General features: G+C 46.6%; 1 protein-coding gene across 1 annotated transcript; it reads right to left on the bottom strand.

Annotated features, from left to right (window-relative positions):
• Positions 1–254: 254 nt before the first annotated feature.
• On the bottom strand, positions 255–25,509 carry LOC119462513 (endothelin-converting enzyme homolog). The gene is made up of 4 exons (XM_037723858.1): positions 25,289–25,509; positions 23,547–23,714; positions 3,596–4,567; positions 255–891 (listed from the first exon to the last, which is right to left on the bottom strand). The coding sequence occupies exons 1-4, from the start codon at positions 25,507–25,509 to the stop codon at positions 255–257; spliced, it is 1,998 nt and encodes a 665-aa protein (XP_037579786.1).

The raw sequence follows: 25,509 nt of genomic DNA, 5'->3' as shown, positions 1-25,509 counted from the left end.
TCTCTAGATAACGGTTGCTAGTTCCGCCTGTGCTGCCGCTACAACACGTCAATGACAATGCGCCCCACATACATATACGATATTATTTGAAAACATTGTAGCTCACGTGTAATGGAATGCTTGAACTTGCTCCCACAACTAACTTGTGCAATATTAAACAGATTACAAAAAAATCCTAGGCATCGAGCCTGGCAGTACAAAAATATTCAATGAATACAGGAGAAGCCATTGTCCGTATCCTACACTACCGGCATTCAGAGACTGCATTTGTCCGTAGGGTTCATGGCTGAATTTGGCAGGCACTGGAACGATTGCGCGAAATCGAGGCTGTTGCGCATCGCCTCATTGCAGAGGGCCTCGTTCCTCGCAGCTTCATCCCCATCGACGTGGCACAGCGTGAAGCAGCTGGCCAGGAACAGTAGCTGGGCGTCACCGAAACGCTCGAGACCGCGGAGTCGCTGCCTCCCGATGGCCGCGCCGCCTTCGTACACAGCCAGACTGAGCGCGTTGTAAGCGCCCTGCACGGCTTGCGCATGCGCCAGGCTTGCATTGACGAAGCAGTGTTCCTCGGGCTTCGTCAATTGGTGCCACGAATCGGCGAGCCCGAGCACTGTGTCGGCAATCTCCTGACCCAGTACTGTACCCAGTGCTCCCAGCTTCCACGTGGCCGGGGCGCCAGCTGCGTAAAGAGGCGCCGCAGCGACGCCTAGTGGTACGAACAGGGCGTCCGCTTCGAGCGAGTACAGCGCCCGGACTGAGGTCTGCGGCAGCTCCCAGCCTTCGCCGTAGAGTGCGCCTGCCTTGCCTAGCTGCCGGAGGCGGTGGCGGCTGCTTTCACGCAACAGTGTCAATGTCATGTTTAGGCAGTCCCCATCGAAGTCCGGCATGTACCTGAGCAGTGTGAGTGGGAGTCGCATTGGACACGAGTTAGTATTGGTCACGCAGCTGTTACTGTAGACCGAAGGAATTGAATTGAAGAGCAATAATATCAATGTCGCAATCACACCGTCAACATTGTACTGGCGCTCACACGGTGCATAAAATCATAATTGAATTGAATTTGTGGGTTTTACGTGTTAAACTACGATTTGATTATCAGGGGACTCCGGATTAATTTTTACCACCAGGGGATTTTTAATGGGCCACCAATGCATGGGACATGGGCATTTTTGCATTTCACCCTAATTGAAATACGGCCGCCGCGGCCGGGATTTGATCCCGCCACCTCGTGCTTAGGAGCGCATCACCATAGCTGCTCACGCCACCGCGGCAAGTGCATACAATCAGGCTACACTTCATGCACACAAAATATGAGATACAGTAGGCGACACTGGCTTATTTCTTGCTCGATCAGCCGTCGCGTAAGGAAACACATTGCAGTTCTTGCCAAAGATTCCTTATTTGTAAAAAAAAAAATCGTCCAGTGCACTGTCAGCTAGAGTACTTGGAGACCAGAACCATTCGTATTCTGCTTCACTAATTTCTTATTGTTTTTACACATCTCCGGTTGTAGTGCGTCAGTGAGCGCGACGGAGAGTGTCACTTGCTGGTTTTTCTCTGCAGAAAAAAATTGCGTGAAGATGGACCCATTCTCTCGGCGAAAGATTGCGGCAAGGCGCACTAAGTCATTGATGTGCCCCTATCAAGAATGAGTAAGCGTGTCACGCCACGAAAAAAAAAAAAAACAGAACACCTGGGTGGCCAAACAAAAGAATAGGTAGCGCAAGGCAGCTTGCGCGCAAACACCGCGCGGAACAACACCGTCTCGCCCATAAATAAAAATATAAAACGGGGTCCTGAAACAGAGCCTAGCTATTGCCCGAAGCGACTAGCCTGATTGCCAAGGCCACACCCGCTGAGTCCAATACCAGAGCCCTGGCATCTACAATCCACAATTTGTCGGAAGGACCGCACGACTAACCTAAGCCACCCCTTATGATGTGTGATCACACTTAAACATAATCAGCAAACTCAGCGAGGTTCTCATCATGTATCCCTAAACAGTTTGTACTTCGTAGCCCATGCATACTAATGAACCAAGAGTGACGTGCAGACACTATGCCGCTGGAAATAACGGCAGCATTGCATCAGCGCGAGATCTTCCAACAAAGCATGCCTACATATATAGTTCCAGAAATATTACAATAAATAGATGCTTAAAATTCATTGTTGGTTTCCTATTACAGACACGTGGTTTGTTTTACCTGGCTCCTTACACAATTTAATCGCATAGTAACTTTTTACTCCCCTTATATTATTGAGCTTAACTAAAGAAAAACGAAAATGATTGCAGTCTCTATGAGAAGGCAAATTTGGAAACACTGTAAGAAACAGCACGATCGAGTGGTAGTTTGATTATGTTTTAGCACCTATAATAGCTTCTTGCAACTACAAATTTTGTGCATAAATGGATACGTCATTTCTTCAGATCTCAGGAAAGGTACCTAATTACTGCTATAACATGCTAATATCGATGCAGAATTCCTTCGTCTTCTTCTTTGTGGGGTTTTGCGTGCCAAAACCAGTTCTGATGAGGAGGCACGCCGTAGTGAAGGGCTCCGGATTAATTTTGACCACCTGGGGTTCTTTAACAATGCAGAATTCCTAGTTTCCTCGTATGAAACCATAGGTGCTCAGCAAAACTGAATACTGTGACCGTCGAAATAAGAACATCTTTTTACCCATGTGCATGTGTAGGCTTAAGTTCAACGTTCTGCTGCATTCTTGACACACAATTTCGTGTGTCAAGAATGCAGCAGAACTTCGTTTTCCACGCTGTACACCCAATTCTAGCGAAATTAATCCATTCAGTGATGCCGCTTTATAAACCATTCACTTCTCACAGCGTCATGCTGCCGAAGCATATTCGCAAATAGAAGTATTATTTTGGCACTGGGATGAATAAACTTTTTTACAGCGAAGTAGGGGACGTTTGACCCGCGAAAGAAATATTAGGAATCGAAGTGTAAAGGAAATAAATCTTCTCAATAAGGATGAAGAAAAAAAATCACAGCATATCCACGGGGTGAATGATAATGAGTTGGCGAAGCTCCGGAGGGAATTATCGGATCTCCCGCTTAAGGGGACGCCAGCACAAACGCGTTAGAAACGTGCAGTACTCTCTAGTAAGGGGAGCGGCCACAGCGTCTTACGCAGCCATTTACACATGCCGGAACGTGCACCGCGTTTGCCGACGCCATCACACGACTGCTGAGAGAGTATACCCCCCGTATTCATAAACGCTCCTCGACTTGAACTTGACTTGCCACCGCCTTGGGCAGCGCGTTCGAAACGCGTTGAAGGTAAGGCGGAGAGGCCACAGCGTCTTACACCAGCTTCTTACACGGGCCGTAACGCGCTAGCACAAACGCGTTAGAAACGCGGCCTTTCGTTAATGTTGGGTATTTATTGCCATCGTGGTGCGTGTGTCTATGTGCGCTTCGTGGCGTAGTGGTTAGCGCCGCGCGTTCGGAAGCGAGGGGTCACTGGTTCGATTCCGCGCTACGGACTAGACGTGGCTACCTACTACGACGGGGACGAACGGGTGCCGCTATAAGGAGCTTCGCCCCTAAAAAAACATGGTAGTGCCACATACCTGTACCCACGGTCGACCTGAACCTCCAGGTGTGTGTAGTCGGGGTAGAGCAGGTGCGGTTTGAAGCGCTTCATCAACCTGGCGGCCCTCCTTTGGAAGTTCCTGCTGAGGTAGGCGCTGTTGTAGAAAACTTTCTCGAAGCTCTGCATCAGTCGTGCGATGTGCCACTGCAGGCCTTCCCTCGCTTCTCCGGGTCGCTTTTGTTCAATATAAGGAGCCGCGAGGGCCATGGGCATGTGCTCTTGCAGCCGGTCCAGTGTGCCTCTGGCCAGCAGATCAGACACGACGTCCACATCGCCACCCGCGGCCTGCGCCAGCGCGATCCCGGCGAGTCCACAGCCCATAGGCGTGAGCATGCGCACTATTCGCCAACCCAGAAATGCGTGCACGGCGGCGCCGTCCTTCAAAACACTCGTGGCTGCCTCCAAGGCACGGCTGTTTATGTACAGATGGTCCTCAACAGTTAGCGTGGAGCCCACTTCGCTGTTAATAAGCGTCCTGATTAGTGTCCAATTGTGCTTAGGAAATCTCATTTCTGCCTCTTCAAATGTCACCATAGTGTTTTCATCCTCTTCGGCTGGACCCTCCTTGAGAAACGTAGCCAGGCTTTGCTCCTGCGCCTGCACAAGCTTTGCCAGGTGTTTATAGTCAACGCCTACTGGGCCCATCATTGCAGCCAAATCGACGACGGCACGACTGAGCTGAGTACGACTGAGCAAAGGCTCAGGCAGCGGTAGCAGATGGCCGATGTGCAGCACGATCTTGCGTTTGTGCTTGACTCCACGAAATACCACGCCCATCGCATACAGAATGTCCAGGCCGTGGTGCAGGTGCGCTTTCGTGAGCGCGATGGTGACAGGCAGGTTCCACAGTGAAGCGGAATGTAGATTTGTGAAAGGCCACGTGATATTCAAGTTGGCCAGCACTGAAGCCACTGTATTTAGCTGGCAGCTGTCGTCGAACGGTTTGTACCTGTAAATGCATGTCGAATGGCTGATATTGGTAAACTCTAAAACTTTGGAAGGGCGAAACATGCACTAGGACACTAGGCCCTTACACTAATTATAGCGGTCTTACAAGACATTTTCGGAGGTCATTTGAGATAAAAATCGTGGTTTTCGAAACGCGCACCTGTAGAAAGGCCACAAGTTATGATGCATGGCAAACAGAGAAACATGCAATAACAGCAACACCCCGGACGCCATGGAGCTGTTAAACAATAAATTCACGCAAACGATTGAATTAATCGTTTGAAGCGTTCGGCTTGGCTCGGACGCCAGGTGTCGGTCACATCTCCAAACTATGCTTCATTCTTAGGCAAATTACGTCAGCAACAAAACAGCAACTACTTCAGCAACCAAACTACAACAGCAAAATACGACTACGCCTTAGTGTCAGAAATGGTCTACGAACAGCTAGACCAAATGATAATAGACGAACAGCGACAAAAATAGCTTGGGTAGCGATAACAGACATTTAACGTTATTGTTTGGGAGAGAGTGAAGCAAAAGAGGAACCAATAGCATCAGAATTCTTAAATTTCAATGAAGAGCAATAAACAGAGATCGCAAAAAAAAGAGCACAGAGACGGCAAATTAGGCTTGTGGGAAGATAAGGAACTGGCAAACGCTATGCAGCAGCAAATAGGGCAGACACGGCAAAACAATTGTTGGATTGGAAAGAGGAAACCACGTAAGTGGTGAAATAAGGAAATAAAGCGAGCTATTCAAGGGCGTAAGTAGGTGTCTAGGGATCATCGACAAGCTAAAAAGGTGGGATTACACTGAGAGATGCTCCTTAGATGAACAAATACCGAGAAATAAAAAGGGTGTCGAGAGACATCGTGCAAGAGAAAATTAAATGTGCAAGTGAACGTTGCGTGCATAACAATCGTATAGAAGACAAAGGACGGAGACGATGCGCAGCGGTACATCGCATGCGCTACTAGGCATAATTACTACAAGAAAAAAAGCATAGTTCAGACTCAAACAGATCCAGCAAGAACAGAGAAGCCTCAGAGATAAAAATTTATCAAAGAAAGCTATTGCTGGAAGAAAGCAAAAGAAAATGTCCCTAATAACACCACAGCAGGACCCGATGAAATCCCAGTACAACTAATCAAAAATCCTCGATCCAAAAAGCAAGACACTGCTTGCTAATTCCATAGAGCAAGTGATGAGAAGGAAGAAAACTCCGGTTGGATGGCGTAAAAGCAAGCTCAACCTCATCTACAAAGGCAAAGGTGACAAGGATAAGACGAGCTCGTACAGGCCAGTTATAGTAACGTCGGTCATGTATAAAATGTGAATGCAAACCATAAAATTAGAAATGTTGAAGTGGTTGAAGAAAATTATGTACCGGGGGAACTACAGAACAGGTTCAAGCCAGTCTGACGCTGAGAGGACATGTTTTTGCTAACTCAGTACATAGAGATTTCAGTACCTCAGAATAGACCTTTGTCGACAGCATTTCGAGACATTAAAGGAGCCTACGACAACGTAGACCGGAAGTTATGGGATATTCTCATGCACGGAGCCATAGATGATGATTTCGTGGACCTGCTGAGGGACATATATAGAGACAACCGAGTGCAAGTTGTATTGGAAGGTCGAAAAGTTAATTGAAAGGTGGCAATTCACGAAAGGTTGAAGCAAGAATGTCCTCTGTTTCCATTGTTGTTCACGCTTTATGTTAAGCGTATAGAAAGATTACCGGCGAACAACGTATTGGTGTGATTTATCCTGCACACTCTGAAGGCTTAGGAGTGAGGATCAAGGACGAATATCTCAGCAACCTTCGGTTTGCAGATGACATTTTGCTATTCAGCAACAATGGGGACGAATTACAGCAAATGGTTGAGGGCCTAAACCGAGAAAATGTAAGAGTGGGGCTGAAGACTAATATGCAGAAGACGAACATATTGTTCAATAGCCTTGCAAGGGAACAAGAATTCACGATTGCCAGTCAGCCTCAAAAGTTCTTAAGGGAGTACGTTTATCTAGATTGATTACTCACAGGGGACCCTGATCACGAGAAATAAATTTACAGAAGAATAAAACTGGGTTGGAGTGCATACGGCAGGCATTGCCAAATCCTGACTGGGAGCTTGCCACTGTCGTTGAAAAGAAAAGTTTACAATCATTGCATTCTACCGGTGCTAACATATGGGGCAGAAACTTGGAGGTTAACAAAGAAGCTCGAGAACAAGTTAAGGACCGCACAAAGATCGATGGAACGAAAAACGTTAGTTATAACGTTAATAGACAGGAAGAGAGAGGTGTGGATCAGAGAGCAAGTGGGGATAGCCGATATTATAGTTGACATTAAGCGGAAAAGATGGAGCTGGGCAGGCCATGTAATGCGTAGGATGGATAACCGGTGGACCATTAGAGTTACAGAATGGATTCCAAGAGAAGGGAAGCACAGTCGAGGATGCCAGAAAACGAGGTGGGGTGATGAAGTTAGGAAACTTGCAGGGGCAAGTTGGAATGAGCTAGCGCAAGACAGGGGTAATTGGTGATTACTGGGAGAGCCATTCGTCCAGCAGGGGACATAAATAACATAAATATAGGCTACTGATGCTGCTGATGATAATGATCCTGCACACTTGATGGACAAATGTTGCAACAGAAGGTCCCCGGACTGATGTATGCGGATGACAGAGTGCGGCTAGCGAACGATACAAGAGCTTTACAGATATTTGCGAATATCTGCGGCAATGGAGTGACAAATCGAGACCTGAAGTTTAGCATAGAAAGATCGGGAATTATGACCTTTAATAAAGAGGTGAGTAATTACGTGGTGTCAATTCCACAGCATGGCATACCCATAGTCATGCAATTTAAATAACTCGGCCTATACATAAACGAAGGAAAGACTTATTCTAGCACCCATCTGAAAATAAAGGGGAAGTGGAATGCAGCAATAATAAAGCGCTTGGGGGCGGGGGGCACAATAAATATGACATGGTGCGTGGAATGTGGACAGGAGTAATGGTCCCAGCGCTACCGTTCGAAAATGCCATCCTGCGCTTCAAATCCGGTATTTTGCAGGGGTTGGAAGTTAAACAAAGATCGGTAGGCCGGTTGGCTTCGGGAGCCCAGGGTAAAGCCACAAATTCGGCAGAACAGGTTGATATGGATTTGGCCTCTTTTGAAGTTAGGGAAGCTCAGAGGAAAATTAGTTTTGAAGAAATACTCTGGAACATGTATCAAAATAAATGGGTGGCTGAAGTGCCCAAATACTGCATGTGAAAAGCGTGGAGGAATAGGTCAAGAAAGTTGGCAACCAAGTATTAGGTAATTGAAAGTGCATGGCCAGGAGCCATCAGAGCCATCAGAAACCAGGAGCCATCAGAAAGAAATTGAGAGAAACAGAGACAGCGAACTGTATGCAAAAATGGAAACAAAAACAAAAAGCATGGAGATATACAATAATGGGGAGAAACAAATCAAAAGGGACCATCTGTGGGATAAAACAAAGGGCAGTGCCTTGCTATTTCAGGCTCGAGCTAGTTACCTAAGGCCAAAAAACATACCGTAGCTAATATTGGCAACAAGATGAGACATGCGTATGCTGCAGAAAAACTCCGGATACTCAGCACAGCTAATGGAATGTGAAGGATTTCACCCAGTGAGACCAGGAAGTAACGTACACCTTCAAGAAGCGCTTGCATTTAGAGAGGGCGAAAGCATCAACCTGACAGCAGTCGAGATAAGCAAGAAACGTTTAGAACATTGGTGAAAAAAAGGCAGGGAATAAATTGATACGACTGGATTGGTTATTGGCATAGGTAGATACGCAAGGCAGATACACAAGTTTTGTGAAAAAAAGAAAGATTATGGCGATGTATACTGACATGCTAGAATTAAAAACATGTACAATTTTCCTAATTAAATCAAGCAGGCTAGGTGGCTAGGTGAGAACAAAGATGAATGAGAACAAAGACAGGCAAAGGCTCGTGCTCAGTAATCACTCATCGAGTCTACGTGTCGGTTCCTATCGCGCTAGGATTCCTTTCAGCCTTGAACTAGAACATGACCTACATTCGCAACAATTGTCGTGGTCCATGCGCTAAATATGTGTGCTTTGGTGCACACTTTATTGCTCAGCTGCTTTGGTCTGTTGTGTCAAATGTGTTTCACGTTAGAATGCGCAAGCGCGACTGAACCAGGACTAAGAAAGAAACAAACACACAGAGACAGCGCTACTTTCAACTATAGATTTTATTTTCCACGCACCGATAAATATATACCGAGCGAGCGGAACAAAAGAAGACAAAAAGGTAAAAAAGAACTTTCAGGGGTGCGTATACGTCCTCGTTCAGTCGCGCTTACACATTCTATCGTGGATTCTGACCAACTAGCCCGCCAACGTGTGTTTCACGTGCTTTGCTACGAAACAAAAAAGGCTGTTTGGACCACAGAGGTTCTGGATGCATTACTGAAAGCGGTGTAAGACGCTGCAGCTGTTGCATTCCTGAAACCAAATAATCTTGTAGCTGCCCGTCGCGTTGATTCCTGAGGGTGATCCTAAATCATTTTCTACCAATATAGTGCGCAATGCCATGACCGACCAACAACATGGACCTACATGAAAATACTGTAGGAATGGCTTGCCTAGAAGGAAGTGCATTTGGAGGGATGCAGTGTCACAGTCACCTTCGGGTAGATAGCCAAATGTAGCAGCTTCACAAAAGTGCGAACATTCGTAAGTTCAAAGTGGTAATTTCTTCTTTCTTTTTCGGGAACTCACTGATCCCAGTCCTGTCCTGTGATGTGCTCTGCCATTAGAGCGTGTTCCAGTCTTGCGACAAGCAAGAGGAAGCCTGGCCGTGTCCCATAACGTCCATCCCAATTCTAGCAGCAGCTCATTAGAATGCCTAAATGCTGCACCACTCTTTTAATAATAGAATGCCTAAACTTCCTATTTACTCACGTCAAAGAAGGCTAGGTATATGACTTAGTGCAGCGTATCCACATGATGCGTCAGCCTTCACGTGCAAAGGCCCGGCATTATTCGCTAACGCAGACGCAAGCATAAGGAGATTTTTTTTACTAACCAGGAGGCATTTACTGCGGCGTTACTATCGGCCAGAGCCTGTCGTGTTCCTGCGGTATTTTCGAAGGTGGGGGTCAGACTCCAGCCGTCCCAATGTTCAAAAGCCATTTATTCAACATATTGCCGTGCCTGTACTCCGATGAAGAGGAGGACTATACGAGCAGGCATGCGCGTTTCTATCGAGGCGCGGCGAAGAAGAAGTAGTCGCAGTAGCACGCTGTATTAAAAAGGCGACCTGCTGCTATTCTTCTTGATCAGGGCTGTGCGACCTGTTTTTGACGTTGCGACAAAATATATACAACCATATATATATAACGAAGAACAGAAGCGCCCCCTGGGGAATAAATATTTGAAATGAATAACGAAACTGGATATAACATACTCCCCCCCTTATATTTAGTGATTAGTTGTTAGTAAGTATTTGCAAGGAAACCCCAAGGCATGCACACTGCACTTATTTACACATATTTACACACTATGCACACAACGTCAGACAGCCAACTAGTTGGTCTTATAGCCTTGGAGCCAGGCCGGTGGCCGGCGCTCTCGGGTTGGCCGCTTTGGATGTCGCACTGTCGACAATGGCGACGGGCTCATAGACTGCTGCTTCAGTATGCCAGAAGTATAGAGTTTCTCACTATATTACTTAGAGGGAAAACTGGCGCTGCTGCGCTGTGGTATAGATGGGAATGCCGGTATATTGCGACTTGGGATTGGCATCGTTCTCGGAGAGCGAAGAAAGCCTTGAAGACGCGCCTGGCTAGCACCGTTCCGTCTGTCACAATGATTCATTTCCTGCTAAAACAGTACACAAAAAACTGCTTTATCTTAATTATTACACAAAAACATGTTTTGTTTAACTTTGAGGACTTACTTTTTACACTTCATATAATTGTGCATCCAATAGTATCAGCTGGCCGCCAAAGTTGGAGGGCAGACGACAAGATTATTGCTCGCTTTGGAACAACTTGTCGTCTGTTCTTGCTTTTTGTCGCTTGATGCTGCATTGTAGGTCAGTAAACTTTATTGAGAGATGTAATATGGGTGAATGAAAGCCTTTTATGTAGATTTTATTTTAACAACGCGTTATTTGTGTAGCCATATCCACGGTTTAGACGAAGCCTCGTTCAACACCAGCCAACACAAGCCTCGCAGACACATATCCCATCATTCTCATGAGGCATAGGCGGAAAGCTTTCATTTTCCCGGCGGGGGGGGGGGGGGGGGGGGGGGGGGCTGGGGCCAGACCAGCTTGCCTAAGCGGTCATATATATATATATATCATAATGAGCCGACAAACAGGAACACCAAGGACAACATAGGGGGAAATTATTTGTTCTTCATCGTTTCTTTAACTCAATTATTAATTAATCAAAATGAAAATGGCTGAAAAAACAACTCTCCGCAGGTGGGGAACGAACCCACGTCTTCGCATTACGCGAGCGATGCTCTCACCATTGAGCTACCGCGGAACCGTTTTCCCATCCACTTTCTGGGGTATTTATGTTTCACAACTAGAACTAACCATGGGAGTGTTAGCCAGCGCCACCACTCACAAACCATAGGGCGGATGTGGAACATCCTTTCTGCCGCAGGCGTCACGAGCACGTGAGCACGTGACGAGCACGTGATCTTGAGCACGTGAGCACGTGATATATATATATATATATATATATATATATATATATATATATATATAGTTCAATTTCATAACCTGAGTCCCCTCGTACCACAACGAGACTCGCGTCTCTCGGATGAGCCATGCGAAAAGCCGATTACGTTATTGACGTTAGGGAGATGTGTGTTTTGTGCCGATAAGTCGCACAACTACACATAAATGAAAACAGCCATGTAACGATTTGTGAAACTTTTAATATACAAAGACAGAGTCAAGAAATATTTTCCTGACTAAAGGTCAGTTGAAAAGATAATACTTAACATATATAAAACATACACAATATATAACAATTTCTGTGCACAACTTATGACTACAATTATTAGCATAAAACAACGTGACTCCATGACGCAATACTTTATTTACTTGTCAAAGCATGGCTTATGCCACTGGTTTCATTTATTTCCCGGCGGCGGAATAAATGATTATAGAGTAATAAATTATCAGGCACAGAAATACACAGTCATATTACCAATAAATAAATAAGACACAACGATATCTCAACAGTGGGTAAGGGCACGAGAGGAAGTAGTAAGAGCGTGGATTGCGTTCTTGAGCAGCTAATGCAGCATATAACAAATAAATATTAATCAGGAAAAAGCACAGCATAGACTGGGAAGCTTTAGAAATAGCGCAACGAAGCGTCTTTGCGTACCCAAAAAGGCCTCACCCTACTTGCCCTGTCATGCACCCCGTTTTCGTTCCTTAAATAACTTTTTGCTTTGTTTTCTTAGCCAAATGGTTAGCTTTAACTTGTGAGTTGGCAACTTTCTCTTTCCTATTAACGAAATCATTTCGTTGTCTGATGGGATGGCTTCACCTTGAGGGAAAATGTGTTAATTCGGGAACTTGTTCTAGCAATGAAGTCGTCGGCAATTTTATTTAAATTGATTTTGCGGGAGAGTTCTTTGTGAGTGTGCAAAATGGCCAGATGGTTGAAACGGGCTTGTCCAAACGTCGACCGCAGGTACGTTTTCAGTCGCAGAAGACAAGAAAAGGACCTTTCGGATGTGCTTGACGAGACCGGTATGGTCAACGCAATTTTTGTTAGCTTGGCCATTTCCGGCAGAAGGTTTCGCAGGTGTTCGCCCTTCTCCGCCAAAAACATCTGCACGACGTCCTCGAATGTGTGCAATGGTGCCGACTTTTGTTGGCTTACGATGTCAATGAGCATGTCTCTGTGCAAAATCAGCCGTCCTCGTTCAAGGTCGTCACCGTAGAACATTGTATGCATGCTTCGTCTTGCTTTCCTGTGGCAAACTGCTCAATGTGTGACATATGCTGCCACATCTCAGGTGGACATCTGTCGCTTAACGAGGACAGTACAGTGTCAAGTACTTCGTAGTACCTCTGGCGGTACATGTCCTCCGCTGATGTGAACACGTGAGTTGAGGAACCTTCTTGATAGCGGCGTGGAGTTTTCTTTCGCCTAGCAGCTGGAACACAAGGGTCCTCAACTCTTACTTTTCCAACACCTCCTCCCAAACCAAGGGTAAACTTTGCCTCAGTTCAGCGACGCTTGCAGTGACGGTTTTCACCATTTTCTCGGCTTGGTCAAACCTGAGCGTTCTTTTTTGTAAGGCGGTATTCAGTGCTTCCATTCGTGGAAACACTTTTGTCAGAAGCGTCAACATGAAAAACGATCCAAACTTGAACAGCATCCTTAAAAATCCGCTGGCTTTCGCACCGGCCTCAGTTCGCTCTTCGGATGCTGTTTCAGAGAAAAACGTTATGAGACTGCTATAATTTGAAAGAATAGATCGCAGTGATGAAGCCTTTAGCGTCCACCTTGTCGGGCAGAATTTTCGTTTCGCAAGTTCACATCCTCTTCTAGCTGAATCTTGAAAAGAAGCAACGCGCTTTGGAGAGCAGGTCACGAAGTTTATCAGTTCAGTGACGGCGTAAAGAAAATCACGGCACATGTCTACTTTCTGGCCGACATCATGCAAAACCAAATTCAGGATGTGCGCTAGGCAGTGTACATATAGCGCGCGAGGTTCCTGTTCTTGCATGAGAGCTTGTACTCCTCGGCGCTTTCCTCTCATGTTTGCCGCACCATCATAGCACTGCCCGCGGCACTTTTCAATGGGCCGATTAAATCTACAAAGAATGTCTTTCAATATAGCAAAGAGGCTCGTCGCTGTGGTGTCCGTCGTGTTGAAAAACCCACAGAACAGCTCCTCTATTTACAGGCTTTCTGTGACCACCCGAAAACAAACTGAAAGTTGTTCTTTGACAGAAATGTCTGCTGTCTCGTCCATAATGACAGCGTAGTGCTCTGCCGCAAGAACTTCGTCTGTGAGTGAACGAAGGATGTCATGTGCCATGAGTTCCACCATCTCGTTTAAAATCTGGTGGGAAATCAATTTGTATTTTGTTCTTAAAAGCCACGATCGCAATGAAGGAATATCATTAGCCCGGAGTTCCAGCAGCTGCCTCAAATTACTATCTGTGTCTTCGTGGCCACGTATTGCTAAGCCTTGGGACGACAGGTACAGTAGTGACGACAGTGTTGCTAGGAGAGCCTGTCGGACGTCGTCCATTTCTTTCGCCTTTCCCTTGGCGCAAGCATATATATGCCACTTTCGCGCTGCCTTTTGCAGCTACGACGGCATTACATGCCTCCTTATGAAAATTAGACCTCTCATGGGATTTAAATCTGTCAATTGCCTTTTTCCAGTTTGAGAAACCATTTTTCACAAATGCCAGGTAAGAATCCTTGTCTTGGGAAGTGTTAGGGAGCGGCAGTTTCATCTCTGATGCTGTGCAACAGGTCTCGCAAAACGCCTTGTCACTGTGGACATTGTAAGATAACCACTTGTAGGTACTTTTCCAGATAAGCTGGAAGTGCCGCCCTTGTGTTTCTGTAGATGATGCATCAGAAACCTCGCCGATGGATCAAATTTTGGAAGGACCGGCTTCTGCAGTGCACACAGAGCTTGGTGTGCTAGTGTCATCAGCGCGCGGTGGAGTTTCAGCGACTGAACTGGAAATGCTGGATAAGGGACGGCTCTGCTCGCAGTCTTCACCGGGGGCTTTCCGTTTCCTGATCAGATATTTTTCCATTGCTTTTGAACAGTCTGCAAGGGAAATGAATAACATTCTGAATAGACGCGCGCATAAACATACAAAGTTTGGTATAATCATATTCAGAGTTGGTCAAGCGCGTAGGAACCCTCCTCCATTTTTAAAAAGACAAAAGAATCTTGACCGTTTCTGGAAGCATGAAGAATTATCCCGCGGTAAAAAACCCCAATTTTCACACACACAAAAAAAAAATAAGATTTGCCAAGTCTGAATGACGGCGCCGCCTGTGGCAATGAGCTGTAAAAATTTCCGGCTACCCATAATGTCATTTAGTGCGCACTGCAATAAAGGTATGCGTCTTCTTGAAATTAGAAATACATTTCTTCAGAATATGGGCCGACCAGCATGCGAATAATTTTATACCCTCACGTGGCAACGAATATGGGACGATCAACCTGCATTTGTCTGCAAGCTATTCGCGAATACACATGGGATACGTACTTTCACGATGAAAATAAATGCGAACAGCGGAGCGCGAGGCCGAAGCATAACAAGCCTGAAGGTATAATGCGCGCCGTCCAGTTATCACCATATACAGGCGCGCCCGTCCGGTTTGATCGTGCTGTGCGATGATGCACCCCCTATATTGCGATATTTTTGTTTGCGGTGTCCAATTTGCGATGTCATCATTACTGCTCCGTCAGCTTTTCTCTTTTTGAAATAAAAGAGAAGCAGAACACAAACAAAAATATCACAGTATAATCATCGGTCGCGAATAACCAGACACTTGTGATCTCTGCAGCTACATTATTATTGCCATCAAACAAAAATATAAACCAGATAAGACGTTTCATGTTAAAAGAAGATGCAGGCGCTACATTTGTAAACTACATCCACACGTTATGTTATTTTAATTCTTTGAGCGCACTGCCGCACGACGGTGGCATAAGATAACACGCTCTATCTCCTGTTCCTAGTCCCTCAAAGTGCCACCGGGCCATGAGTGCCCCGTTAGATCTCTCACAGGCGTGCAGACGGTGCAGTTACTTTGTTTACAGGCGCCGTGACACCGCGGTACATTAAACCGCAGTCGGCGCGTTTCTTTTGCCGAGAGCCGCGAAAACGAATTGTTTCGATGAGCGATGCGCCAAGCGAATGTGCAGCTTGCTTTTTCTTACGCCTGAGTGTCTACCCACTTTCGTTGCTGGCGCTCACATGCGCGTTTTAACTTTCGTCATGGCAATGTGTGCTGGCTTCACTGCGAAGGAGCTCGGGCTCATAAATTGACACAGGAATGACTTTTTGGGCGCCGAAGCGGCATGGGGACGCTGAACAAAGTGTCACGTACACGTTAAAGAACTACCACAAAGGTGCAGATCATGGCTGTTGTGAAAATAGAAATAAGTTGTGTGGCTGTTAGCATGTTTGTGAATACGTTGTGCAGCATGACCATACATTTTGGAATACATTATTCAAACTACATACAAAGCCATTTTGTCAATCTATTGCCACTTGAGCAAACTGTTGCTATTTTTAAAGGCTATTCTCTCAATTTCTTAAACTGGAATAATAGATCGGCCACTGGGAACCAATTTTGCGAGAACGAATAATCCTCAAAGGCCGATTCTCTACGCGATCAAGCATTCCGCGCCTACACGATCCTTACATAAACACAGTAGTTGTCTTACACAGTAATTGCCTTACGCAATCAAAACCACGCATGTTCACTTTTAACTTGTTCCTGAAGGTTCCCTCACTGCCTCCTCGGCTCGTATTAGCACCTGATAAGTTTTGCTAACTGAATACCTCGTACATGCCATATTGTAGGAGCATTCTCTCGGTAAGACTGCCGTCCTGGTACAGAACGGCTCAGAACTATGCGATAGCTCCCACTTTTTCCTTTTATTAAAACTTACCGCCACGCAATGTTCATAAAGACGCACCCCTCCATTAGAACGAGATCGAACAATTTTCCGAATCAGTTTTGGTCACTCTGGGTGGCTTAAGCGCGGGAACTTGCTCTCCTGCTGACGTGGTAGCCGACTTTGACGCCGCCAGATGCGCAAGGCTGCCATAAAGAACCATGTACGATCGCGCGCGTATAGTCTTATAGTTAACGCAAGTCAAAGTATCATGACGATGCACTTCACATTGCTTTCGTGCTGACGACGCTTACTGCGACAGTGAAGCTCTACTAAAGACGTCGAGTATTCGAAGGGGTATGCGTTAATAATGGAAGACTTCACTCACCTGTTCGGACCGATCAGGTCGCAGACGTCAGTTGTCAACTTGTCTGCATGGGCAGGCACTCGCTTAATTTCACAAGTGAGACGAGTGAGGCGCATCCAAAGGGCCTGGACACGATGGTACTACCTCGTTGAAAAACCAGCGAGCTTTTAAAGTCCTCTACATTTCCAAAGTTGTGCGCATGAAAACCACAACGGACACAATGGCGCTTCGCTTGGTTCTCCTATCTCGGATTCTCCACCTGCTCAAACGCGAAGGTGCCTCCTGCTAATGCTCACTAGACATCAATATAGACGGCGCAGTGGCAGCGCGCTAAGCTTAGGGTACTTGCAAGGCTCAGAGGAGAAGGAAGCGGCGCATGCGCAGAGTACAAGTCTTGAACGCGCGGCGCGGTCACTTTATCAATAAAGCGCGCGCTTTGAAAAAAAAAAAAAAAAAAAGGGGGGGGGGGGGGGACAAGCGCGGCGCGTATCTGCTAGTTTGTAGCACGGTGTAAGATATATATATCTTACACCGTGGTTTGTAGTGACTGCAGCTCTCCGTGCGCCTGGGGAGTACTACATACGTGGGTCGCGCGCTTTATTTTGGCGGTAATCTGCGCGCGGTATCTTGAAAGCGATCCGCAGACGGCTAATACCTTTGAACGCGCTGTTTTTTTGCCGCTCAGTTTCCGTTGAAGCGATAGACAGTACGAAGATCACTGCTTGCTGCTGCTGGTGCCGCAGTTTCATACGCCAGCATTTCGACGGTTAGTGTCAGAGGTCATCGAGTGTGCTGTGTTCATGTTTGCTTGGGCGCCCTGAGAACATGCTTGATAATTCAGTTGGTAAGCAAATGTTTGCAAGTTTATACGGCCGATAAAACTGCTATCCTTACTTCATATAGCTGTCTACTAATTTCCTATTGCAATCGATGCTTCGCCGTTCGGGCGACACTGCGCCTCTTTCTTTTTTTCTTCTTTTTACGTTTAGTGCGAGTATAAGCGCTGCTGCGCATCGCGGCTATTGATTCTGATTGCGAGTGAATCCGGCTTAGCCTCATTTCGGTTACTGAGTAAATTATTTTTATTTATGACCGCTGCAGGCATGTGGGGATGTTTCCATCCCTAATAAATGTTTTAAATTATTAGAACAGTTTTTGGTTGGTTTTCTTTCGTGAGTCGTTAGCATTGCCTACTGGAAACAGTAGCAATACTCAGACACACAACATTCATGTGCATTTCACACGCCGCTGATAAACGACTCTGCTGAAGGGGCCACTGAAGACTGCAGGTTTTTCTTTTTCAGGGTCAAAAAAAAAAAGCACGCAAAGCAATTTGAAGAGAGGTGAACATTCTTCTTCTTTTGGGGGTTTTACGTGCCAAAACTAGTTCTGATTAAGAGACAGGCCGTAGTGGAGGGCTCCGGATTAATTTTGATCACCTGGGGTTGTGTAACGTGCAGTAAAACGCAAGCACTCGGGCGCTTTTGCATTTTGCCTCCATCGAAATACGGCCGCCGCGGCCGGGATTCAATCCCGCGATCTCGTGTTCAGCAGCGCAACACCTTAGCTGACTGAGCCACCGCGGCGGGTGAGAAGTGAACATCATCATCATCACCACCACCACCACCATCATCATCATCATCAGCCTATATTTTATGTCCACTGCAGGACGAAGGCCTCTCCCTGCGATCTCCAATTATCCCTGTATTCCAAGCGTATTCCAACTTGCAGGCGCAAGTAGGAATACGCTAGCGCAAGGCAGGGGTAATTGGAGGTGAACATAGAGCAACGTATTCATTCTCCAGGCATAACCTATCCTTACAATTAGAAATAATTGTTACTTGGCTAAATCCTTCTCGTTAAAAAATGTAACAAACTTATTCGTGTGTATATATTTAAATATATTGTATGTGTGTGCATGTAGTGTTCACAGTCGAAATTAAAAAAAAAAACGTTGAATTGAGTAAAAATGCTTATGAGGTAGCCGCCGCGGGCGCTTCTAATGCGCGTGTCGTCCTATGGTCAGGATTTGCAGAAATAAAGCGAAAGTCTGAATGTAAAGCCGTGCACGTCTGCGCTGATGCAGTAAGCGTTCAGCCACAATCAAAGTTTTAGTGAAACGTTGAGGCAACTCTAAAGAAATCGCAAATGATGTGGGCAACAGAACTCTGGTGATGGCACTTTGGCGAGAAATAGGGGAGGGGGGGGGCAGGCTTCGGAATTCCGGGGGGGGGGGCTCTGGGGCTCGAGCCCTCCCCCCCCCCGTAGTCGGCGCCTATGCCATCAGCGCACGGTGCCCTTTAACAAACTCGCATATACGGTGGCGCCAGATTACCCTCTAGGTGTTATAGTGAGAAACTCTATGGCCAGAAGACTGCGCCTGCCCCCCGGGGGAAGGCGGCTGTAGCACGGCAGGCTGCAGTACATCAGGAGACCACGGCTGCGGCGTGGCAGGCTGCAGCATGACACTAGATTGGCCTGTTTCACAGGTGCCCCTCTCCGGAATCCTGGAAAACTTGGAAGCATTCCACGTACGGCGGTCTCAAGTCGGAAAGAGGCTGGTCCCCTCCTCTCGACCACTTTAGTTGGTGAAGAAAAGGAGCAGTCTCCCCTGAAACGAACGGACGGTTTTTTCATACGGACAGAGTCGCCTACGGCTATCTTCGTCTTCTTGGCAGCTCTCCTTTTGTCCGCGTAGTGCTTGCTGCTCTGCTGTTGACGCCGGACGCTTCGACAGAGTCGCACCAGCTCCTTGGCTGGGTCTTCCGCAAATGATGGTGCTGAGAAACCCACGACATCTAGGCTGGTTCGGGGCATTATACCATGCAGCAGAACCGCTGGGGTGACCCCGGTGGTGGCCTGAGGAGTACACCGGTAAATGGCAAGGTATTCTGTGACTGCTGGCCGAAGTGGTCGTCTTTCGAGGAGTGCGACTTGAATGAAGCTTTTCAATGTTCGATTTAACCGTTCTATTGGCCCATTCGCTTGGGGGTAGTACACCGAAGAATGTGAAAGACGGATGCCTCTGTTTTGCAGGAAGGTGATGAATTCACGCGATGTGAACTGAGGTCCATTGTCACAAACGATCTCTTTTGGCTAGCCTTCACGGGCAAAAACACTTATTAAAATGTATTTCATGGTGTTCGTAGAAACTTCGCTGCAAAAATATACATACGGCCATTTATAATGGTAGTCAACAAGCGTTGCAGCAAATCTGCTATTGTGAGCTGCATGCTCCAAAGGACCAATAATGTCTAGGCCAAGCTTCTGCCATGGTCGCTCAGGCCATTCAACAGGTTGCTACGGTACTGGTGATGTGTTGGCCGGCTTATGTGCATGTGGGAGTTTTTCACTCCTGTTTCCACTTGCTTATACATTCGTGGCCACCAGAGCCGCCCACGCAGTCGCGCCTTAGTGCGCGTGATACCGGGGTGTGTCTCGTGCGCGGTGGCGATGATTTGAGCCGTGATGGAGGACGGAACCACGAGGCGTTCTGCACGAAGTAGCAGGTTATCAACAACAGAAAGTTCTTCCCGACCGTGGTAGAATGGTTTCGCCTCTTCTTCTATGGACTTATTTGGCAGCCAGGAACTCAGCACGAACGACTTGACGGTTTCCAGGCAACCGTCGTCGAGGACGACCTGCCTGAACTTCTTTGTCATGCAGGCTGGCTCAATAAACGAGACTATTTCTTCCGCCTTAGTAATCTCTTCCTCTGAGGTGGGTGGTTAAGAATGTTACTTTGGAACATTGGAAAAACGTCGCAGTTTCGCGCGACAAACGAAGCATCAATTGCTGTATCAAACTAGCGGACAGCTTTACGAAGTAAGGCTATAGTACTTTTATCAGCCTTATAAATCTGTAAGCATGGGCATACTAACTTAATAAACAAGCATGATGTCCCGCGCACAAGCAAACATGAACACATATCACTCGATGGCTGCGGAAGCTCGTTGTCAAAACGCTAGAGTGAGGAAGCGCGGCTGCAGAAGCGAGCGAATTAACCTTCGTGCTGCGTCTCGCATCCACGCGAACTAAGTCGCGAAAACACAGCGCAAGGCGGACTGTGCCGCCGATGCAGTGGCTTTCAAGATACCGCGGTTAGAGCGGGCGCGCGCGGCCGACCGGAGGGTGCGACTGTTTTCACAACAAATTCGTGCAGGGGCGGGGCCTCGCCTCGATGACGTGTCACGATTTTCTTTTTTTTCTCTCTGTTTGGCGGCGCGGTCGCTGTGCGGCGCCTCTGTTCGGATCAGCTCATTCCACGTCAGCAAGAAGCTGGCGCGCGTATCATATTTGTGGCGTGCGTTGTTTTGTTTCGCTTGTGAAAGCGCGGAATGCAACGATGAGTGAGTCTCCTGACCGACAGAAGGTGATCTAAAAGTACCTCCACGGGTTACATCATCATGAAGACGGCTACTCACATGGCTACCTGAAGTCAGGCGATGAACTTAAGCTTTTTGAGAGGTCCTTGGCTGCTGTCAAGGAGAGGTATGCTGTGCGAACATCAAGAGACCTGAACAAGCCGTATAAATGTAAGGATGTATCGACTGCTTCTTAATGTTTCGCTCTGCGCGTAGATTTATAATTGAAAAACGCAGTAGTAATTTTAACCAGCGACTCAACACGGCAGAACGACTAGTTTTCAGTTGAGGTTAGTGCGGAACACTAGACAATTGATTTACCTTGATTCGCTTTTTGAACATCGGGTTATCATTGTTCTGGTTACCGGTTCAGAGTTCCCCTGGCACCGATTTATTTCGGTTTGAGTGGAGTATTCTTCTGGTTACCATGACACGACCCAATCCTCAGAAATTTTGATAAAGGTAGAAATAGCTGAACTGTTATTTTTCGGTTTCAGTCATGATTAGAACCGCGCATGCGCGCTAATTGTGACTTTAAAAATGAGAAAGTCTGCCCCTGTGCTCTTTACATAAATGCTTCAGAGCTGCGCTTGGGCGTCTGTTTTGTAAGCATCTGCGCATGTTTTTTCTAAACATTGAATTCAATACATTTATTGAATACATTCATTGAACACTGAATTCAATTCAATTCAATGTAAATTGATTTTTTTAACATTGAACAGTTCAATATCAGGCCTATGCCTTGCAGCAGCACACACGGCCGTGTCACGACATGGAGTACAGCTATGGTGGCACGTCTAGCCACCATAGTACAGCCCCACCGCAATTCGTGTCTCGTGTTGCGCTTGTTGCGCACGATTGCTTTTTGACTGTTAAAAAAACAAAAAAAAAAAACATGCGCAGATGCTTAGAAAATAAACGCCCAAGCACAGCTCTCAAGCATTTATGTAAAGAGCACAGGGGCAGACTTTCTCATTTGTTTAGAGTCACAATTAGCTTGCATGCGCGGTTCTATCATGACTGAAACCGAAAAATAACAGTTCAGTTATTCTTACGTTTATCAAAATTTCTAAGGACCGGGTCATGTCACGGTAGCGAGAACAATACTCCACTCAAACCGAATTAAATCGGTGCCAGGGGAACTCTGAACCGGTAACCAGAACAATGATAACCCGATGTTCAAAAAGGCGAGTCAAGATAAATCAATTGTCTAGCGTTGCGCACTAACCGCAACTGAAAACAAGTTGTTATGCCGGGTTGAGTCCCTGGTTGGAAATACTACTGCGTTTTTCAATAAATCTACGCGCAGAGCGAAACATTAAGAAGCAGTCGATACTTTCTTACATTTAGACGGCTTGTTCAGGTCTCTTGATGTCCGCACAGGATACCTCTCGTTGACGGCAGCCAAGGACCTCTGAAAAAGCTTAAGCTCATCCTCTGACTTCAGGTATATAGCCATGGGAGCAGCCGTCTTCATGATGATGTAACCCTTGGAGTTACTTTTCGATCACCTTCTGTCGGTCAGGAGGCTCGCTCATCGTTGCATTCCGTGCTTTCACAAGCGAAACAAAACAGCACACACCGCAAATATGATAGGCGCGCCAAATTCTCGCTCACGTGGAATGAGAGGTACTTTTCGATCACCTTCTGTCGGTCAGGAGGCTCGCTCATCGTTGCATTCCGCGCTTTCACAAGCGAAACGAAACAGCGCACGCTGCGAATATGATACGCACGCCAGCTTCTCGCTCACATGGAATGAGGTGATCTAAAGCCCCTTGATAATTACATGGGGCTTTAAGCTGATACGAACTGAGGCGCCGCACACCGACCACGCCGCCGAACAGAGAGAGAGAAAAAAAAAGAAAATCGCGATACGTCATCGAGGCGAGGCCACGTCATCGAGGCGAGGCCCCGCCCCTACACGGATTTGTTGTGAAAACAGTCGCAGCCCCGCCCGGAGTAGAACGGGCCTCCCCCGTACCCTCCTCCTGGAGCGTTGCGCGCGACAGAAAACGGCGCGCCGCCTTCCCGCTTCCCTCCCTTAAATGCGCGAGATTGAGCCGCGATTTCCGGCTCACACTCGCACGCTTTCACTCACACATGCAGCATACGGCGCGCGGTTACGATTTTATCACCCTTGGATTTTATGGGGGACCTCACGGCGATGGCGACGGCAGAAATGCGCCTCGAGTGTCCATACAATTGTTATCGCAATGAAGCATCATACCAAAGCTAAAGCAAAGCGTTGTTGCAGGCTAGAGCCACTCCGCCGCCGGAGTTCGCTGTTCAATAAACGTGGCCGCTGTCGCTACCCCAATCTCCGCATATGATGACATGATGCTACTGCTTCATGATACGTCTCTAAGTTGACTGAAAGGCACTGATGGTTGAGTTCAGGGTCAAAATGTGAAATGATTCGGCTTTAGCTAGTGCTAGCTGTCAGAACAATTGCTTCCGTGATCCCGGTAGGAACACGAAGCCCACGGCGACCCTCTTTTTGGGAAAACAGACACTTTATTCTAGAGCAATCTAGGAAGAAATCCACCCATCCGCTATAAAAACGTAATGCAGTGGTGTTTGTGTTCCTTGGATTCACCTGCATTCCTTGTACAGCCTTGCCGCCTTGTCTACAGCACCCTGGTCGTGTCTCCGCGGCTCCCGGTGAAGCATGGCTGCGGCGAGCTCTTGCCGGAATCGATGCCGGTGCTGCGATGCCTGGTCGGCGAACGGGCGGTTGGTCAGTTCCCAGCGGCCACACACGAACCTGTGATTGCAGCACAGGCGTGCGACGAGCTTAGAAAGTTGTAGTTGGTGTCAGATGTCAAGAAGGTATACAACGAATAAGCTTGCACAATGCCGCGTTAACGGGCGTGCTGACATGAGAAAGTGAGTTCATTATGACCCTCACTAGAATTTTGATAAACTTGTTAGTGCGTTTTGTAAAAATATTTTAACTCTTCAAATAAACAGACTTTGGAGGCGAAAAATGGATAGGAGGAGCACGAACTACATAGTTAAAGGACCGCTTCGTATAGTAGACGCATACCTCATGAACCATTTTAAGGGCTTGCGCAATCACACGATAATGGAGAATAATAGATAAAAATTTAAGCATTTCCGGAAATATAAATGAGTTTTATATTTCATTTTACCCCTTAATGCCGCATTAATCATAGGCTAAATAGCCAGAGTAAACAGAAGGAAAAAAGACGCTTAGACGCTACCATGCTACCCCTTAATGCGTTATTAAAATAAAACGGATGCTGCGGGGTTGAGTGTTTTAGCCGGACTAACAAGAACTTTCTGAGAGGGGGCCTTGGAAAAATGCTGATGTATGTCAAATATATTGGACCGCTTTAGTTCATCGTACTCAACGACCTTTCATACCAAAGCCGTCCGCGCGACACGTGACTCCTCAGAGAAGCTTAGCCTATATAGGTGGTGGCTCTGCTCCGTGAATTTCTGGCTGCAAACAAATTCTAGTATTCCTCGCAGTGGCCTCACTTCATCTTGGTAGCGGTGACCAGTAGTGTGGAGATCCTTCTCCCCCTTCCCCCCTTCACCCTCTGAAACCTCCTGCTGTACCACATGCTGCCTGTAAACTTCAACTCACAATCCCATTGAAAGACAACAAGGCAGCATTAAAGATGAATGACAAAGCTTCTTTTAAATTGCTTCTCCGAGGTTCTTAAGATATATTTAAAGATCGCCTGTAGCACATAGAACAATTCTAGTTCTGCAGCTGGTCCATTTGAAGATGTGGACACTGCTTACGCGATAAATCAAATAAGCGATCAAATAAAAAAATAAAAAAGTTATTACTTTACGGCATGCATCGTAATTTGCAAATTGTAGCCTGTTGGACTACAAGGGATATTCATTTAAAAAGACATCAGTGGATAATACCATTTTTGAGATATATGGTATCAAATTTGCGGTAAAAATGCCGTGTCGTTCCACTTGTATCACAACACGCCGTTTTCTGTAGTGAAAGTGCGGGAATGAAAATTTATAAACTGCTGTCATCTTGAGAAATCGCTGGAAGTTACAATTTCTAAATTGCAATATTTCCGTAAGGTAATTGGTTAAAAATTATTACAATCTTTTTATGTTAAGTTGTCAATTATGCAGTTTGATTTATCGTGCAAATAATGTCAGATGAAAAACAATCGGGATATAAAAGTGTTCCACGATATATTTCTCAACTAAACTGTGCAGAGCTCAGCTAAGAAGACACGAAGTGAAAAGGCAGGTGCGCACTGCGGCATAATATACTACAAGACATAGCATAAAATTCACAGTGTCATATCTGCCGTTTTCGCGCGTCTCTGTGCTCACTTGTAGAAGTTGTCGCACGGATCCGCTTGCAAATCCAGCGAGCGGCGTAGTTCCTCGACTATATCTGAGCAGTTGGAGTCGTCGCAGTAAGTGTGAAAGTTGAACTGCAACCACAAGGCTAGTGGGGGCGCCAGACCTATCGCGAAGACCACCAACAGAACAAACAGCCAGTGGTAGGCCAGGTCACGGGCCCACGTAGCGTCGAACTCGAACTTCAACAT

The sequence above is a fragment of the Dermacentor silvarum genome, chromosome 8 (genome assembly GCF_013339745.2).
Source record: "Dermacentor silvarum isolate Dsil-2018 chromosome 8, BIME_Dsil_1.4, whole genome shotgun sequence".
NCBI lineage: Eukaryota > Metazoa > Arthropoda > Arachnida > Ixodida > Ixodidae > Dermacentor > Dermacentor silvarum.
The sequence above is the reverse complement of the archived record's forward strand: the minus strand, read 5'-3'. Positions and strand labels throughout refer to the sequence as shown.

Bases quoted from the DNA above. Each gene is read 5' to 3' on its own strand.
- LOC119462513 (XM_037723858.1), bottom strand. From the start codon at position 25,509: ATGTTGAAGTTCGAGTTCGACGCTACGTGGGCCCGTGACCTGGCCTAC. The intron at 23,715-25,288 runs GTGAGCACAGAG...CTGCAATCACAG, and splicing joins CCGTGCGACAACTTCTACAA to GTTCGTGTGTGGCCGCTGGG. The intron at 892-3,595 runs GTATGTGGCACT...CACACTGCTCAG, and splicing joins CAGGTCGACCGTGGGTACAG to GTACATGCCGGACTTCGATG.